The following is an 18,800-nucleotide window of genomic DNA, read 5'->3' as shown; positions in this document are numbered from 1 at the left end:
CTTAAATTGAAACACTCAGCAGCATATTGGAAAAGAATTCCTCAGAAAGAGCAATATTCTGCTGCAAAATAATCTCTTATGGCAATTGGCCGAACCTCCAGGACTGGAGTGCTTAAAACTAGATAGATCAAAATAGTAGAAAACACAGCAAATTATCTTGATGAACAGAGGTGAGGTATCAGCTGGCCTTTTCCATCTCTTAGCACTATAATTCAGAATTTTGCTGCTTGTAGGCACAGTAACTTTTTCTTTTCGTCAGCCCTCAGTTTTCTGGCCACACAAGAGAGTGCTTGTGTGAAAATCCCAGCAGAAGGAGTCTCCACCAAGTAGAAATAAGGATACTGTCAGCAGCACCAGCATGTGCCTTTTCACACTGTCCTGCCAGTTGCTCGTACCCGAATCTGATGGGTCTGTTCTGCCAGTGAGAGCACACTCCAGCTTTGATTTTCCTTTGCCCCTGTTGCTGCAGGGGAGAAGCTGCCAGGCAGTGGCGGTGAGCTTTTGTTGTGGGATTGATACCATTAATTCATTGCAAATGGGTAATGCAGGTCTTGGGTTGGGAACTGGTATAAATTATTGCTAGGATGATGTTGATTCGGACAGGTGAGCAGTGGGAGCTGGTAGCTAGGACTGCTTTTAAAACAGACACAGGGAGATTATATAAAGACTTGTAAGCCTGTAATGGCTGAGGAACGAACCTGCTGATCCAAAAGCTCCCTTGCAGGTTTATAACCTAGAACTGCATTCTGCAAGTGCCTTCACAGACTGTCACAGCGATGGTGACACTTTGCTCTCCAGATCGAGTCCTGTCTGGCTGATGCGGAGCCCACGCGGTGATGCCCGAGTTGGACCCTGGGGTGGGTGGCAGAGCACGACTTGCCCTCCGGAAAGTTACACCTCTGCCTGCGCTGCTCAGCTGCCCAGCCCGAGTTACCAGAGGATTTTATCATTTGGATAAATACCACGTTTCAATGCTGACTGCTATCCCCGACAAACTAAAGGTCCCCAGAGGTCCCCAGAACAACTCTTCCGGATGATCCCAGCTCATTTCTCATGTGCATTTTAAGGTGCAGGGCTCCTGACTATCAGGCATGTTAACGCTTTGATTGAAGGCCCCGTTTCTTCCCCTCTTGTCCACACACATCACTTGTTCTGCTGACTGAGTTGCATTAATTTCTTTGCTTGATTGAATGGAGCAGGCCAAGTGCCAACCTTTCCCTGCCAGGATTTCTGTGCTTAATGCTGAGATAAGACTAAAATCCCAGGTAGTCTTTTCTGGTGGTTTTAATCATAAATAAATTTTCTTGACACCTTGCTTCAGTTCATGCCATGCTTTGTGTGATATGCACTGCTCTCTGGAGAATTTAAGGAGGGTATTTCCAAGGAACCAGATGTTTAATCTTTCTTGTGGAGTTGGCTGCCACACAGAAGCTAACTGGAAATTGTGAGGTGTTTTGCACTTGAGAAAGCCTTTCCATTTTACTGTCTTTCTAAATCAAGCTATCTAAGCTGTGTATTGGTTTAGCATCATATAAACTAGAAAAAGAACAAACTTGCTCCTTGCTGTCACTCTATTTACTCTTTGCCAAGATAGGCCTTTCCTGGCAAAATGTCCTCAAGATGCTTATGGAGTCCGCAGAGAAAAATGGTCCCTTGAAACGGAAAAGTCCTAGGTTCATGTGCTGTAGACATCCTGTGTTGCACTAAGTTGCTTCCAGAATTTTAAAGTGTTTTAGTTGCTGAAGTGAAGACAAGCACCTCTTGGGATTTTTGGAAGTACCAAAGTGCGTGTTAATCATGGACGTTAAGCACACGCCTGCTTTTGGGAATCTCTCTTCATAGCCAGCTGTGTTTCTAGGCACCAAATGCCTACTTGATAGTCATCTTACGTCCTCAGCCATCCCAAAGGGATAACAGCACAACCCTACCCCGTTAAGGTGCTGTGACAATAAATAGTCTGTATGAATGCTTCCTTCTGAGTACTTCTCCATCCCTACTTTTCCTTGGGATGCTGCTGACCAGTTGCTGACTGATTTAGCAATGTTTTGCTTTATCCTGACTCCTCTCCCAGTCCCGTAGGTACAATTCGTAGTGGTGGTGGCGCAGATGCCAAGGTGGAAAAGCCATAGCTCAATTCCCTGGGTGTGTGTAGGAAAAGATGGTGTTTCTTTCCCCCACTTGGCTCAAATGCTTAAATGTCTGGTGGTGTCACCTTTTTGGAGAAAGATGCAGGTCCATCCAGCCTGTGTTGTGCCCCAGAGATGGCTATGAATACTGGGAGGTGAAAGGAGATGTTTATGCAGAAGAGTCAGTCTGAAACATGAAAGACCAGTCAAAATCTGCTAAGAAATTGTCTCTGTGTTCCTTTTGCTTTGTTTTCTTCATCGGATGCGTATCAAAAGGTTACTGGGATGCAGTTTGGATGAAAAGTGCATAAAGGAAAACTGACTTGTGTCTTTTGAATGCCTTTCAGGTCCTCAGCCTGAGATAGAGCAAAAGGGGTCTTTATTTTTGGAGGGTGCTGAGCCCTATGCCCTCTGAATATCGGGTCCCTTTGGGTGCCTCAGATTAGGCACCCAGAATTGCAATTCTCCCTGACGGTGTGGTTTGCAGGATAATCTCTGTTCTACACACCTCCTCCCCAGACTTTCTGATATTTCTCTGGCACGGGTATCCCCCTTGCTTCTGTCTAGCTCCTAACAGGGGATGTGTTTCTTTTGCTGCCTTCCCATCAGAGGATAGTTGCCAATTCAGGTTTCACTAGAAACTGCTGTGCCAGCTCTTTGATATTCAGAAGCTGTTGGGTTTTATGTCTGTTTCCTGACCTAGCATGACTCTACTAATAATTCAAGAACTTCAGTGCTGATATCTTGGCAGACTAATGTAGGAGGTCAGTCAGTAAATATAGTTACAATTTTCTTTGCCTCAGCAAAGACAGTAAGTTGAACACAATGTAAACAAGGTGGTTGGATCACTTCCCCCACCAGTAATATTTGTAGTTATGCAGGCAAATTTAATGGGCGTGATTAAATCTCATGCTCCAGCTTGGCAGCTGATTAGCTGCAGGGGGCAGGCAGGAATTTCCTTTCTGTTCCAGGGTTGCACTCCTTCCAAGTCCTCCTTCATGCTTGTGCCAAGGATCTCAAAGTGCTTTGCATTTTTAATTATGCCTCTTCACACCCCTGTGAAGAGTGGAGATGAGAGATATCACTATCAGTAGCAGAGCAGTGGGGAAACTGAGGCACTAGGAGGTGGCAGCTTGCTTGGGACGAGAGAGGCTGTTGCCGTTAGACTTGGAGAAAGGAGAGCTGAGCGTCCCAGAAATCTTCTTTTGGGGTTTCTGTGGGTCTAGTGAACTTGTGCCTAGTTCTCACCAGTCTGTGTCTTTAACACACTAAAGTCTTGGTTGTCTGCAGGGACAAAATGGTGCTTTTATGTATACATTAGTATACAGTCACTGACGGGGAAAATATATCTTTCTCCTCTGGAAATTTTAATTTCTTTATTTTTGTCTTTCATCACTCTTCCTCTAATTTCTGAGCAGAACGGCCTGTATATGTGTGTCTTCTCTTTGTACGGAAAAGCACTTTGCTCTGAAATAGCCTCAGGTGTTGTCCATGGCTGAGGCAGAGAACTGGTTCAGCTCTGCAAATGACATGCTGCTTTGTCCTTACAGGGCAAATTAGTGAATTTACCTAGTGGATTCACCTTCAGTGGGTGTACACTGAAGTAGCTACACTGACTTTGATTTCTTTACCTGGATGTACAGCTGAAGAGCTGGCCTCACAAGGAGGAGAAAATATTCTTCTTACTAAGGCATGCTTTGGTCCACAGAAGAAAGAGACCATAGATCTCCTGACAAACTGTCACGTATTAACCTGCGTCACCTGCATATTGCTAACACTGTGGCTGATGAAACACGGAGAGCAGTAGGGATTAGCTGAGTCTTCACCCTCCTTCTCAGGATGGTGGGAATGGAGAATAAGCCTTTCCCAGCTTACTTAAAGCCTAAAGCTGAATGGAGAACAGTGTATTTTGGATCTCACAGGGTGGGGAGGGTTTCTTACAGGTGGGGTTTCTTACTGCCGTGGTGGATCATTTAAACATTGTGATTCGATGTGAACAGCATCCTCCAAAGGCTGGCTTTGTGAATCCAGAGTGGACAGAAAATTCTGATGTGCAGTCTTGAGCCAGCAACTTGATGGCTGGAAGAGGCAGCGATTCAGGCGTACCCTATAGTCCCCACTGCTATGGGGCATCCTGCCCAGCCCGCGATCGTGGTAGGGACGGAGGTGTCTAGCTGGGGTACTCCGAAGCTTAGGGCTGAGGCCAAAGCCTGGCTTACTAGGCATTTTAGTTTCTAAGATGGGCGTCTAAATAAGAAGTCCGAATCTGATCCTTAGTCTAGTCTCAAAGCTTAATTGTAAATAAACAATATCTTAATCACTTTATAGTTTCCAGCGTTCTCTCATTGAATGTCCCTGTGCTGGCATTTGGAGAGCATTCATCCTAGTGGTAAATGAGTGTCTGTTTGGTCTGCACATGGTATAATTAAGTATAAGCTGAGCCCATAGCATAATGTGATAATTCTCGTTCTGACCAGCTGAAATAACTTGCTCTAACAACTGTGCTCTTCGTACTCCTCTCTTTCAGTTCCCAAGAAGCTTCTGCATGAAACCCAGCCAAGACCAACCAATTACCAAGGATTTCAGAAGCCACATTTTCCACTGTGGCCAAGAGTGTTTGATCCCAATGTTATAGGGGACGGCGTGTTCCTTTCTGATGTCTCTCCTTCCAACATAGGGCGAGCTCTCCCAGGTAGCTATGACTATTGCGATGTTGGCCCAAACCTAACTGTGTTGTGGTAACTGTTCCCTTCTATCTCCTCGTCTCTGGGTTTCTGTATTGTTCCCAAAACCCCATCCACGTCACAGTCAGAAAGAGAAACTTCAAGGTGCAACCAGTGACAGACTAAAGTGAACGGTGAAACTCACACCATGTTTCTTGAAATAGCAATCATGGCCATGCATGTCAAAACTCATCACAGAAATACTTTGCAGACCTGTCTAATACAGTGGCAAAGAAAAAACAACAGGGCAAAGACAGTAGATCTGGCTTGCAGGGGACAGAGAAGTTTTCAACTGAGCTTTAAAATATGATGCTATTTTCATAAAATGCAAAGCCAAGAGATATGAATTAAATAAAATCTTAGCTATCTATAGGGATAAGTGAGTAGGAGGAAGGGATGGTGTATGAATAAAGGAAAAGTACATGTGAGCACGTATTGGGCTAGTCGGTGGTTTTGCATTGTATTTCCCAACACGCAGAAGGTGGTATATGACATTACTTCTGAAATTCCCAGGCTGTGCTCCCAGAGATTCAGCTCTAGGGTGTGTATGGGCAGAAATACCTTGTCTCTGTCTACACTCCTGGCAGAGTTAATCCATAGCTTGGATACAATCCACAGATAATTAAGAGTCAGCAATAACAGATTTGCCAGTTTGGAGGCCTTACTGAAAAATTGTCAAGGAAAAGAATTTTGAGTTAGCCCAAAATAAATTTTGTGATCCTGCTGATTCTTTTAAGCAAGAACCACCCCCTCCTGAGCTCATTTTAATTTATCTAAACATTTCACTTCTACAAATGGCACCTTTTGTTTAGTTTTCACATTGTTTATTCATTAATTTTTAAAATATGCACCACTTTTCAAACAAAGATGTCATTTTGAAATGAAACGCTAAAAGAATGTTTCAAAAATAGCAAAAGGAAATATTTGGACATTTCTGTAATCTCTCTTCCTGTTTTATTTCTTTTATTAAAACTATTTGCTAAAGTCAGCCTGATATGAATAACCTCTCCTATGCTTATACTGTGGTGTTGGGCAAATTTACTGCTAGCTGAAATAATTTTGCTTGGCTTTGGTGTAAAGTCACAGGGAAACAGTTCGAGTGACTGGGAACAGCTAAGTAAGAGTGGTGAAGAGAAAACCAGTAGTAGGTGAGCTGATTAGGCATAGACAAGGTCTTCAAAGCTAGCAGGGAGGAAAGGGGATGTCTTTTAGTATGATTCTGGAATGAATGGCGGACCAGGGAACCACATAACGTAGCAACACATGGCTTTGTGAAATTGTGTTTGTTTGTTTTTTTTTTCCCTCCTGCATAACTCCAGTCATTTGCTATCTTCCCTGTCTGTGCTTGTACAATCCTGCAGATGACAAAACCAGTTCTGTGGTTTTGTGGTGCTCTTTGCTGGAGTATAGTGTATGCAGACGAGTATTCATTTAAAAACTTGTTTGATTGCATCTGTTCTTTGCACAAGTCAGAAGTAAAAAAAAAAAAAAAAAAAAAAAAAATTCTTCTTACAGCTCACATGAGAGGAGTTATGCCTTACTCCCTCTCCTAAATACACCATTATTGCACAACGTGTTTTACAAGGGATGCCCCATACCCAACAGAAGCAGTGTTTATCTGAGCCTTTCCTGGCAGATCTAGCACGTGCACGTAGAAGCCCTCCCTGCAAGTATAATTTAAACCTTAGTCCTAGCGAGATCCTGTGAATGTAGCAACAGTGAGGGGCAGGTGGGTTGTCACTAACCCAGAACTGGACGTGTGAGAGAGCATGGCACCGAGGTCTCAGGTTCACATCCTACCAGCTCTGCACCTGCAGCCCAACCACATTAACTGGACTTGAATGCAGAGTTGCAGAAAACTCTCAAAGACCTAGTGGGAACCTGGAGCCACCTAACTCAGCAATCCTCTTTATGATGAGATAGATGGTTATGAAATACATATGAGATTATATCCTGGCGATGCCCTTTATTTTCATTGATTGTAAAGGGATTTTTAGATTAACTAGTTCAGAGTCAGACCTCTCATTTGAGATGACCTGGGGTGTTCACCTGGCTTCTAGATGCTGCCCTAGAAGGCTAAGAGTTTCCCCTACATCCCTTCTCATACCTGCCATCTCTGTGTGGATGTCCTCCTGACCCTGGGTGTCTTAGATATCTGTGTATGAGTAAGTACATCAAGCTTTAAGTGTCTGCTACAGGGAGAGCTGAATGACTCTCTAGGATCCGTCAACGAGTAGCAGGATTCAGTTACCTCAGTTTAGATGCGTAGTGCTACTTGAGATGCTCTGAAGGGTTCAGTTTGTAGAAATGAAAAATTTACCCTGCTTCCATGGATTTCTGTGCAGGAACAGTGGTAGAGAAAAATCCAACCACTTATACAGACATAGATTTACCAAACAGGGAGAATAAAGGAAAGATTAAAGTGCACGTTGGTCCCTACATCTGAATTAAAGGATTTTCCACAACTTTGCTAATGGTTTCCTGCTGAATGTGCCCTTGACCCTCTGTGCCCCAGTGCCTCCATTTGTACAGCTGATCTTTGGTGATCTCTATTCTCCTAGAGCAAGAGGTTCTTGGGATATTTTTCCCTTTTGGAACTGCCACCCAGGCACCCAAGTTTAAAAACTTTGCTTCAGGGCCAGTCATTAACACCTTGGTAGCTTGTAACATGTGGCTTTCCCAAGGCCATGCAGCTATTCAGTGGCAGAGATACAACTGCGCCCGCATTCCTTGGGGCTGATCCCTTACAGCAACACCTGGACATCCATCCCTGCCGCTTCTCCTCCGAGGCAGATTAGGAGTTGGCATCGCTGCATGCACGTTCGCGCACTCAGTCCCTCTCCATCCAGTATTACCTGTTCTCTTTGACACCCCTCAATTTCTGTTACTGCTTCTCTGCCTGAGCCGCTTCTTGGCACGCACAGTAGGAAGCTGAACGTGACGTCTCACGCTGCCGGGTTTGCAGGGAAAGGAGACGGATCAGGCAGCTAGCGAACACAGACCTTCTCGTGTCGCGGCCGCTGTCAGAGTGCCTTTGCTTGCCTGGCACTGATGGCATTATCGGAGATGGACCTGACAGTTTCCTGAATTTAATACCTGCAGATAAGTGGAAGCCAGGTGCAAGTCTGATTTTACGGTGTGATGCTTGCTTTTGGCCAGAACTAGACACCCAGGGAAGGGAGCCTGAAAAATTGTAATAGCTACAGTTAAACAATCACAATCACGTGGATGATGGAGCTGGATCTTGTGCACTGACTTTTTCAGGTGTTTAAAACAATTAGTGTTTTGTGACTAGTGGGGGTGTCTGTCTGCAGATCAAGGTGCAGGGAGCACTCAGCAGCGAGCTGATAAGCTCTGAAAGGGTCTCTTTGAGCCTCCTGGAATTAGCTGCCTCCTTAGCTCCGGTCTTCAACAAATAAAATCAAATCATTAACCCATGTTCACTCACCTCTCCAAAGGGGAAATGGTGTCTGGGTGAAACACAATACGAGTGGGCTTCTGAAGGAAGTTGTAAACTCAGGTCTGCCCTTCCCCACGAAGGCTGGAGAGAAAGCACGTCTGTTTGCCAGGTGTGGATGGATCACTACGGCGCAACACCAGCAGAGGGTTGCCGGCTCTGTCTGTGCTTTCCAGTCCTTATTACAAGCTTAGCTGAACCCACTGTTGATAAAGGCTCCTTTGATTTACATAAGAGAAAAGAAACCTGGTTATATATTTGCTGTAGCGTAGGTGGGTGTGTCTAAGTGGTGACATGAAAGAGCAGGAGACGGGGAGAGAAGATGCTGCCTGGATGCAGACAGGGTATGTGCTCGGCCGAAGCTACCTGAGAAGGTTGAGTTGCCCCCCAAAAAGGGGCAAATTTGGGTGGCTTGCTGTCGAGTGGCTCCAGATTTCTGAACGCAGATGCCGACCTGGTGGGGATAGGGCAGGGTCGGGCTGGGGCACGTGCCTCGTTCCTCATTCCCTCGTTCCTCATTCCCTTTCTGTTTCAAAGCAGAGAAGAAGAAAGGGAGATCGGCCACGTTCTACCCTCTAGACAACACCCCCTTCTCGCTTCCCGTGGATGAGACACAACCGCCGGCGCTCAACAGCAGCATGGAGCCCGTGGGCGTTAGCACAGAGATGGCACTGCTCAGCAACATCCTAGCAGCGTACGCCTTTATCACAGGTAGGTTTTGCGGCTGCCATTTCTCTGGGCTCTCACAGGCTCTTTGCGGACCCTCAGTTGAGCCTACATTTCACAGTCACCTAGGGCTAAATCTGCCTCTTTGAACCATTTATGTTTTTCATTCGTCTCTCAGCAAATTCTCCCTTGAAAGACCTGACGAGGGCAGCTCTAGCAGACAGTATATAACAGGGTTTATTGTGCTCTGCTTTCCTCTGGATTTGCTCTCACCTGAAGTTAAATACAATGTAACCTTACATGTGGTATTATTTCTAATGCTCCATTTTCCTGGAGATCAAAGCCTGGCTCATTAGGGAGGCAAGCTTGTTGTCCTGTAATTTGGAAAATAAGCAGCACTCAGATCATTACCCTGCTTGAGAGAATTTGGCTTATCTTCAGTAGAAGTGTGAAGATGAAGTAACTTGAGAGTCTGCTTAATTGTGTATTTAAATCTAGTTTAGAGTAAGGTTTCCCTGGATCACAGTTTATCTTTCACCCACATGCATCTTTCAAGTAGCAGAGGAGCAGTCTTCTAATAAGATTCACTTTAAAAGTTGAAATGAAGATTGTGTACCCTACTGAGTGCTTGGGGTCAATACCATTGATAGCAAAAAGTACAGCAGAGGCAGGTGGTATAGTGCAAATATTTCCCATCCCACAACTGCATGAGGTACCTTGTCATCAGTAGGGGTTGCCTACAGAGTTGGAGGACCTAGCCCCAAGACAGGAGGAGAACTGGCTGAATAGCATCGGATGCACTAATTCAGCATATTTTAGGCCAATATCTGCTGTTTTCCCCAGAAGGAGGGCTTTGGTTTCTGTGTAACTAGCCTCCCGAGGCAGGACATACTGTTTGTGGTCACTTTTTTTGTATGGGTGTTCTCCTTCTGTTTAGTGAAAGGTTTGTATGCTTATTACCTTGCAATGCTTATTGCCAAACAATATTACCTTGCTAGTAATATTAATGTGTTGCTCTTTTATTATATGCAGTTAATAATTCTGTGTACTGCAGCCAGTCTGCTAGCACCACTGTAATGCAATTATGCTATTCTGGAGCACTGAGGTCTATATAACTAAAACTCCAATATCTGGGCACTAGTTTTTCATGTCTGTGTGCCATTCAGTCTTGCTAATTCATTAAACACTAACAACGCATGTGCTCTTGCTGTTGCTGAGATACCACCATGCTGCTACAGACAAGTATTTGGATTTCATAGAATCATAGAATAGTTTGGGTTGGAAGGGACATTTAAAGGTCATCTAGTCCAACCCCCCTGCCATGGGCAGGAACATCTTTGACTAGATCAGGTTGCTCAGAGTCCCATCCAACCTGATTTGGATGTTTGCAGGCATGGGGCATCTACCACCTCTCTGGGCAACCTGTGCCAGTGTATCACCACCCTCATCGTAAAAAATGTCTTCCTTATATCTAGTCTAAATCTACCCTCTTTCAGTTTAAAACCATTAACCCTTGTCCTATTGCAACAGGCCCTGCTAAAAAGTTTGTCCCACTCTTTCTTATAAGCCTCCTTTAAGTACTGAAAGGCCGCAATAAGGTTTCTCTGGAGCCTTCTCTTCTCCAGGTTGAACAACCCCAACTCTCTCAGCCTGTCTTCATAGGAGAGGTGTTCCAGCCCTCTGACCATTCTCACGGCCCTCCTCTGGACCCGCTGCAACAGGTCCATGTCTGTCTTTTGCTGGGGACCCCAAAGCTGGATGCAGTACTCCAGGTGGGGTCTCAGGTGAACAGAGTAGAGGAGGACAATCACCTCCCTCAACCTGCTAGCCGTGCTTCTTTTGATGTGTGAAACAACTAACTTGGGCTTTGCATTTTGGAATCACTAAGTAGATTAGTAAGAGTGTTTCTGCACATTTAGCGGAGGGTCCTTCTAAAAGGACCATGAAAGGTGAGCCCAAAGTTCTGCCATTCTACACATCCAATAGTGGAATCAGGATCCGTATTTTTGTGACACCTTTAAGAAGCAGTCAGCTTAAGTGGAATTAGTAGTGTTCTTCACAAAAGATAGCTGAGTAGGATATATTTTTTCTTGCGTGGGCTTCTCTAACAAAAGCTTAGAAAAAGCAAACTTTAAATGAATCTCCTGTCTGTTACACTTCTTCCCCCTCTTACCTACAGCTGCCCATTTTTTTAACATGAAAATGCCTGCATTCCCAACCTTACTGTAAAATAAAATGCTGTTAACATTATTTTCCCCATCTGAACAGTAATGAGCAGCAGAAGGTTGTAGGATTTATGGTTGGGGACAGTTGGGACTAGGATTCAGGGCTGATGATGATGCCCCATGGACTTTGCTTCCATTTACCACAACGGAACTCTTTGGCCCTGCGTTGGTTTTGTAGGGCACAAGGCCTCAATTCATCCCCTTCACAAGGTGTCAGTCTTGGCAGGAGCCTCTAGATTTTACTGCAGCACAAATAATAAATAAGGACGGCTTTAACTGTCTTGTTACTGTGGGGTTTGCTTGCCCTCTCATGATGTGGTCTCCTTGTGATGTGTTCACATCCACTGGATGTCAAATAGGTAAAACAGACCTTATGACTTTGGTTTCCAGTGATGAGTTCAGGAGTTTGTTGCTCATGTTTTTCAGTGCACCTAACCATGGCTGTTAGATGAGTTTTAGTCTCAATGATATATATGTCCAGTTTGTTATTTATTACAAAAATAATTGATGGCTGCCCCATGGATTGAAACAGCAGATGCCCTAAACCATCTTTATCTGCTGCATGTAATTTAGGCCTCTGCTTTTAGCAGAGAAGATGGATTTGGCATGATTATTTTGTTATACGTGAATACGGAGAGGTTTTAGATTATGAGTTCAAAGACAAGCTGTGTCACAGGGCACAAATATCATCTGCATAAAACTAGAGCACTGCAAAGCGACACCCCTTCATATTGCAGATTTTGAGCAGCAGAACATTTGGAAATTTTTGTGCTCGCCTGAGTTTGGGGCCTTGAAGGCGGCTTAAGCCACAGCAGCTGTTGATGTCCATAGAGGAGCCATTATAGTGGCTCAGTAAAGGCAGGGTATCGGGTGGCCGTGGAGGGCTGGTGATGGTTTACACATCTTCCCGCTGCTCCTGACCACAGCCTCCGTGCCAAAGGAAAACATTAGTGCAAGAACTGTTCTGTTTCATAACACTAAAAACGTCCCTCAGGTAAGCTCTGCAGACTGAAAGTGCTGTATTCAGGGCTTCCCTGTGCTGATGAGTCAGCTCAAAACAGGACTTTGCAGGAGAAAATTGTAAATAGGCAGGGGCAACACATAAAGATGTTTTTTCTCTTGGGGCAGAGGGTAGTGTATATCCTCAGACCCACTCTAGGAAAAAGAAGCTACAGGCACTTGGTATTTTATGGGTAAAGTGCGTGCTCAAAAGGACGATCCACTCTACTACTTTTCCTGCCTCCTGGCAGTGGGGTGTCTCTTAGCCTGAGGAGAGCACCCACAAATCGGTGGGGTCCCCTCTGAGCTCGATGGCGTTCATATTTTCGGCACAAAATGGCAGGTTTGGGTGGGCGGCTGCAGGTGAAGTCTGCAGGCTCGGTCACTCACACAGGCACAGTCTTGCAGTGCACAGAGGGGAGAAGTGCCAATATCAGCGAAAGCCTCTGTGCTCACTTCCATGATCTTTTTGACTGATGTTCCCGTATAAAAGTTGGGAATGTTCCTATTGACAACCAGGGAATGAAAAATCACAGCACAGCAGGAAGCAAACCTCCTTGCAGGATTGTTGGTTTTCACCGTCAAATCTGTTTGCAGCTATCATCATGGTTATGAGTATCAAAGCCAGTTAGGTGTTAGCCTTATCCCAGCTTCCAGAACCTTAAACCCAACATTTCTTCAGAAGCAAGGAGAAAGAGTGAACAATGTCAATAACGAGTGGATTTATCAGCTGATCAAGCAAGTAAGTCATGGTCCTGCAAAATACTTAGGGATGCCCTTAATTCGAAAGCTAATTTTCTTTATAAAATTAGGTTTTTAATTATATGCAATCTTTGCCTGCAAACCTCAGACCTGTTATTTGTCATGGACCTGTTCCAAAACCTGTCTGAGTGTTTGGAAAGACTTCACCAGTCTCTGTGACAGCTGGAACTGTCTTTGCAGTCACAGTCTACCAGCAAGACCAGAACTGTCCCTCATGGTTATATAAATATTACACGTTCAAATTGTATCAGAGCACTTCCAATGCCTCCCTTTGGACAAGGGACTTATTCCAGTTTTGTTGTTGCATTCAGGCTGTGTTTTATTCTTCTTTCACAAGCAAAGCTTTGCTGCCAAGTTATTAACAAGGGGCTTCCAAAAAACAACCCAGGGGAGATCATTCCAACTTTTAGACTGCTTGGCCTGAGCCTTATTAATAAGGGGCTCCTGGAGAGCTTCCTCTGTTCTACCAGGGGATTTCGGCAGCCTGTGGGGCTAACTGTAAATTCCCTAGAAGGTATTGCTCCTACTGTTTGTCTGGCCATGCTTAATGCTGAAGCTTTTACTGGGGGCCTCTGAAATTTTCCTCCCCACTGAGGTTTCTGAATGCATGAAGCCATCACAGGAAGCCAGCAGCGTTAATGCCTAGATTGGTTTTTATTTATTGAAACAATTTATTATAATAGCAATAACAACCTTGGCCTGGGGCATTTCCTGGGGAATTAATGGCAGTCTGGGCTGATGCTCCCAGCAGATTGTTAGCCCTCAGGAAACAGGCTCCGTAATTGCTGCTGGTTTGGTTGGAAAAACACAATAAAATGTGTTTCTAATTTTTGGGCAGTTTGAGCGCCTAGAAAATGGTGGCTTTTGTATAGAGGGTAATAAAGAGCATATATCTTTTGTCTGCATGGATTAAATTCAGGCTTGAATCAGTGACATTTTCATCAATGCTTTCAGTCCACAAAGAGAAATACCAGGAAGGGGAAAGGTAACCCCAGCTACAGAGATTGACAGCAACTGGGTCCTGCGAGGAGTTTAGGAGAAAAACATAGCTCTGAGCTGTCATCCACAGCAGTGGAAGAAAAAGTTACACCGGTCAAAATCCATGTCTTAGCAGGTGTACACACACACACAAATGCGTATCAAAATTATGTTAACTCCTGCTACTGATGTCCATACACTTTTAAAGAGTTTTTTTCAAGTATAATGAGTGTTTTGAGGAGCTTCAGTGTTGGCATGATGAATCTGAACCACTGTCAAGTTTTTGGAAGATGCTGAGTATCCATTTGCTGAAGAGAATGCCCCTTTTTAGACTTTGCAAATAGAACACGCAATGGGGGAGGCTCTCAAAATCAACTGTCAAACCCCCAAATCTAGGCTATTGCTGATTTGGCTACTTCAACTGAGAAAAAGCAGAGCCCATGTTTTTTAGCTTAAGTTGCTCTTTCTGCTGTGCAAAAAAGAGATGTTGCTGTGCGAGTGGATTGTACACAAGATAAATGCCAAGACTGCAGTTGAAAGTAGGGTTACAGCTCAGTGAGGAAGTCCAGACAGTGTCTCAGATGTTGACAGAGTAGCTGCAGGAGCTCATAAATGCCACTGGAGCCCAAAGATTCAATTACAGCCATTGCACTGCATGAAGGGCTATACATACAAGCACAAGCAGGGGATGAAAAATGGTTGCTTAGGTAGCAATTGAGGTGCAGCTTGCTCATGAGCTGATACAGTAGCATGGAAAAAAGAGTGTGGAGGAGAAAGAAAAAGCAGGACGTGGACAAAAATGGGGGAAGAGAAACCACATGTGTCTGCGTCTCAGGCTCCAATCTATGTTTTTTTAATGAGTTGCTTTAAAAGAGCGAACAGTGGAACTAATGCAACCAAATCAAGCCCATGTGTGTGCAGGAACGTGGTGCTGAGGAAAGTGTGCCTGGCATCCCGTCAGCCAGGCGGAGCGGAGGCAGAATGGACCAAGCGTCTTCCAGGATGAACAGATCAGTCCTGCTCGTTTGTTCTTCCCACACTCTGTGTGTCCTCCTTAGGGCTACTTGCAAAGAAAGCTTTGCAGTTACTGTCCTGAGTTATATTGCACATGGAGAAGCCATGTCAGGGTGGGATTCCACTTTTCCCAGGGTTTTCAAATCTCTGGAATTTAGGCCACCTCTTTACCGTTCACACAGTACCAGATGGGCAGCAGCTTTGCTACTACACGAGCAGGACTGCAGTTCTAATTTGAGTTCTGTCACTTGAGTTCAGAATTGCCACTAACTTCATCGGAGCCAGGCCTTCACTCAGCCAGACTGCTACAAGAGCCATTGGCACATCCTTCATGTCTGCCCTGGTATCTTCTCTTTTACCTTTGGATTTTTGCTGTCTCACTTTTGTCAAAATGTCTTAGCTTAAAACCTCTGGCTTTGGTCTCACTTGACTTTCCAGCTACTGCTGCATTTCTCTCCTCTTTTTTTGGACTTGTTGAATGCATCTGCTGCAGTCGTCTTCTCCGTTTTTGTAGTCAGTGTGTTTTTTTCCCCTGTGCCATCCACACCAACCACTCTAGCAACAGCCTCCTGTTTTATTATTAGCTGGATTTCAGGCTACCATGACATCTTCCTCTGCCTTGGCTTGTCAGTCATCTTTGAGATTTGTTTAGCAGGAGAGAAGTGAAGAGCACAAAGGTGTTTTGTCCCTATAACTGTTCCATGAGCACCTCCAGGCATTGAACTATGCATTGCCTTGAACTGTGCACACGTCAATGTTTGGGCTCTTACCACAGAATCAGGGAATAATTTAGGCTGGAAGGGGTCTCCAGGGGTCACTTGCTCCAACCCCCTACTCAGAACATGGCTAACTTCAAATTTAGATTCAGCTTTGAAGTTAGAGCAGGGTCTTGTCCTGTTGGGTTTTGAATATCTCCAAATGCTTTCCCGTTCATCTTCTGCAAACTTTGTTTTAAGGAATCAGCTGGAGAGGGCAGTTTCTAAAAGCACAGTGGGGGGAAGTGAAGGTAGAGCAGAGCCTTTTAGTTACAGAGATCTTTTGGGGCCGAATGTCAGGCTCTCAGCTGGTGGGAACTGTTACAGCTCCATCACTGAATTCAAGGGAATAAGACTCACTTGAGGAAGTGACTCCGTCCTTGAACTCAGGACTCCCAACAGACACAGCAGAGTAGAGCTGGCCTTGACACTTCTGCTTGGTTCACCTTCACCCATTCAGCGTACCTATAAACTGAGATGATTCAGCCTGGGGGAATTGCAGTAACAACATTTATCATAATTATGCTTCTAAGTAGTCCCATGAACCAAAAAAAAAAAACCCAAGGTGGTAAATAAACAAGACGACCTAGTTTAAAAGGCATTGTGGATACTTTGGAGTCTTGTTGTATCACCTCTGAAATGTGGCTATGCAAGATTCATCCTGTTAGTGCACTGACTCCAGCTATGCTTGCGTAGCACAAGTATACAGTTTGGTGGTCTGGGCGGAAAGCCAGCACACTTGCCTTAGATAAGCAAATGAAACCTATGAATAAATAGTATGCATTTTCCATACTGCGAGGCTTCCCATTTCAGCCGGGCCACAGCACAGAGAGCATATAAAGCTTTGTAACCATCTTTATTCCTGGTGGGATGATAATGGATGCGACAGCAAGATGCACTTAGCTGCTGCTGGGTGTGCAGCACCCTGGTGTCAACCCCGCTCATGCAGCCACGGGAATTAGCATTTAATTCTGCAGGCTGCTCCTCCTCCTTCCAGACAACTCCGAGACACGGCTGCAGTGAACCCACGTTCTGCATGCGAGCAAATGCCTTGGCAGCAAATGCACCGCTTAAATTCCCCTTCCTGATTTCCCTGGGGGGAGAAGGCGAAGGAGTGCATGGAAGTAAAGCAGCCATTAGAAATTGTGCCCCTCCAGAGACCATGGTTGGTATGCGCACAGAGGAGCTGCGTGTGTTTTGTTCTTTTAAGGGTTGTTCTTGACAATAATTTCCTTTCCCGTTTCAGAAAACCCCGAGCGGGCCGCTCTGTATTTTGTCTCCGGAGTGTGTATCGGACTCGTCTTGACCCTGCTGGCCCTGGTGCTAAGGGTGTCCTGCCGAACTGACTGCAAACGCTCCTCCGCCAAAAAGCCTCCTCGGGAGCGGGAGAGCGATAGCGACAGCAGCGACAGCGATGACGATTCGGACACCACTTCGGACCTGTCAGCCCGCAGGCACCGCAGGTTCGAGAGGACTTTGAACATGAACGTCTTCACTTCGGCGGAGGAGCTGGAGCGAGCTCAGCGGCTGGAGGAGCGGGAGCGCATCATCCGGGAGATCTGGATGAATGGCCAGCCGGACATCCCAGGGACCAGGAGCCTCAACCGCTACTACTAAGCGATGGGGAGTCCAACCGTCCTGCCCTGCACCCCGGGGCTTCTCCACACATGATAGAGGAGAGGGAGGGAAGGAATATTATGTGGGTGTCTCCCCTTTTCCTTCCAGGCGTGCTACCTGGAGCAGTGTGGATGGACAGCAATAAAGCTTTCCCCGTCTCCTTCTCCCTGACATATTGCTATCGCCCTTCTTCACGGACACTTTCTGGTTTCAACAGCGGCGGTTGCCAACTTCATTTCTTAGTAGCAGGCAGGAAGGTGACAATAACAGTCCTCCCATGTTGCGACATGGAGTTTGGCGTGCTGCGGTACGAGTGCTCCTCTCTTGGCTGGAGAAAGAAGTTGTCCAGGTTTCCGTGTTCATTTAAGGTTTTTTGGTTTCCCTTTCCTGAGGACTGTGGGAGAATCGTGAACAAAACGACAAATCTGGAAAGATGATTTGGGAAGGGAGGGGGAGGTGCATCCTGACCGATTGTCTTGTGACTTCAGAAGCCACGAGATTAACCTAATTAAAACCCAACGGCAAATATGACTTGTTAAGAACTGGGGGATGGGGGGGAGGGGGATTCTTCCATCGTGAAATCATCTCGGTGCTTGGATGTTTGCCATAGTGTATTCAGTTATTTATGGCTGTCTTTTCATCTTCCTTTTCAATGGGAACATTTTTTTTTTTTTTTACTGACACCTCAGGGATAAAATCCTATTATTTTTTTGAGTCTGTTCTCCCTGCTGGCCCCTGCCAAACACAACGCAACCCACCTCCAACAGTGAAATTATGGTAATATAAGAGATGTGTCAGTGACTGGTGAGAAGTTAACAACCTCAAAGAGGTTGAAAAGGGTTTTCTTTTTGTTTTGTTTTAAATATATATATATATATATATTTGAAGATGCTGCACAGGAATGTGCCTTATTCTTTTTTGTTGTTGTTAAACTACATTTTTCCTATGGATAGCAATGCACAATGTTTTATATATTTTATTAAAAAAATAAAAAAAATAAAAGGTATATGTTTACCAGAGGAAAATGGAGACAGAAGAAGCCACGTATGACAACAGAATGGGTAATAAATGCTAAATAAACTCTGGCTTGCTTCAATACTTTTGAATTTGCATCCTCACTTTTGGCATAGGTGTTGCTCAAGGGAGATGCTTTGGAAGACTAGCACACCTCTGCAAGCAATCAAGGCTGGCAACTTCTGCCTGCAGGAAGCTGGAGGCACTTTGTCCTTAGGCTGCAGCCCATTGGTCTACTTCTGTGTCGCACATGGGCAGGAGCAGCTGAGCAATGTGTTGGTCCTCACGGGGCCATCCCAAAGCCTACCTGCACCAAGGGCAAGAGTCCCAGTGATTTCATGATGCTTTGAGTCTGTCCCCCAGACCCAAGTTGTACCTGGGCCAGAAGCAAATGTTAAATGAATGAAAAAATACGTGGAAAAAAGTTGAAGTATATTTTAGTGCTCCTTCAGTTGTCCCATGGA

General features: G+C 45.1%; 1 protein-coding gene across 6 annotated transcripts in view; it reads left to right on the top strand.

Annotated features, from left to right (window-relative positions):
• Nucleotides 1-18,420, top strand: part of EVA1A (eva-1 homolog A, regulator of programmed cell death) — a 213,145-nt gene extending 194,725 nt beyond the window's left edge. For 2 of the 6 annotated variants that reach the window (XM_069805659.1, XM_069805661.1), the window contains 3 exons: nt 4,654-4,818; nt 8,847-9,017; nt 16,952-18,420. In XM_069805659.1, the coding sequence (XP_069661760.1) occupies nt 4,654-4,818; nt 8,847-9,017; nt 16,952-17,322 (707 nt within the window). In that variant the 3' untranslated portion in view covers nt 17,323-18,420. Of the gene's footprint in view, nt 1-4,653; nt 4,819-8,843; nt 9,018-16,951 lie in introns of all 6 variants that reach the window. The other 4 variants (XM_069805658.1, XM_069805660.1, XM_069805662.1 and 1 more) reach the window with 3 other exon arrangements.
• The last annotated feature ends 380 nt before the right edge of the window (nt 18,421-18,800 follow it).

The sequence above is a fragment of the Haliaeetus albicilla genome, chromosome 18 (assembly GCF_947461875.1).
Source record: "Haliaeetus albicilla chromosome 18, bHalAlb1.1, whole genome shotgun sequence".
Classification (NCBI taxonomy): Eukaryota; Metazoa; Chordata; class Aves; order Accipitriformes; family Accipitridae; genus Haliaeetus; species Haliaeetus albicilla.
The sequence above is the reverse complement of the archived record's forward strand: the minus strand, read 5'-3'. Positions and strand labels throughout refer to the sequence as shown.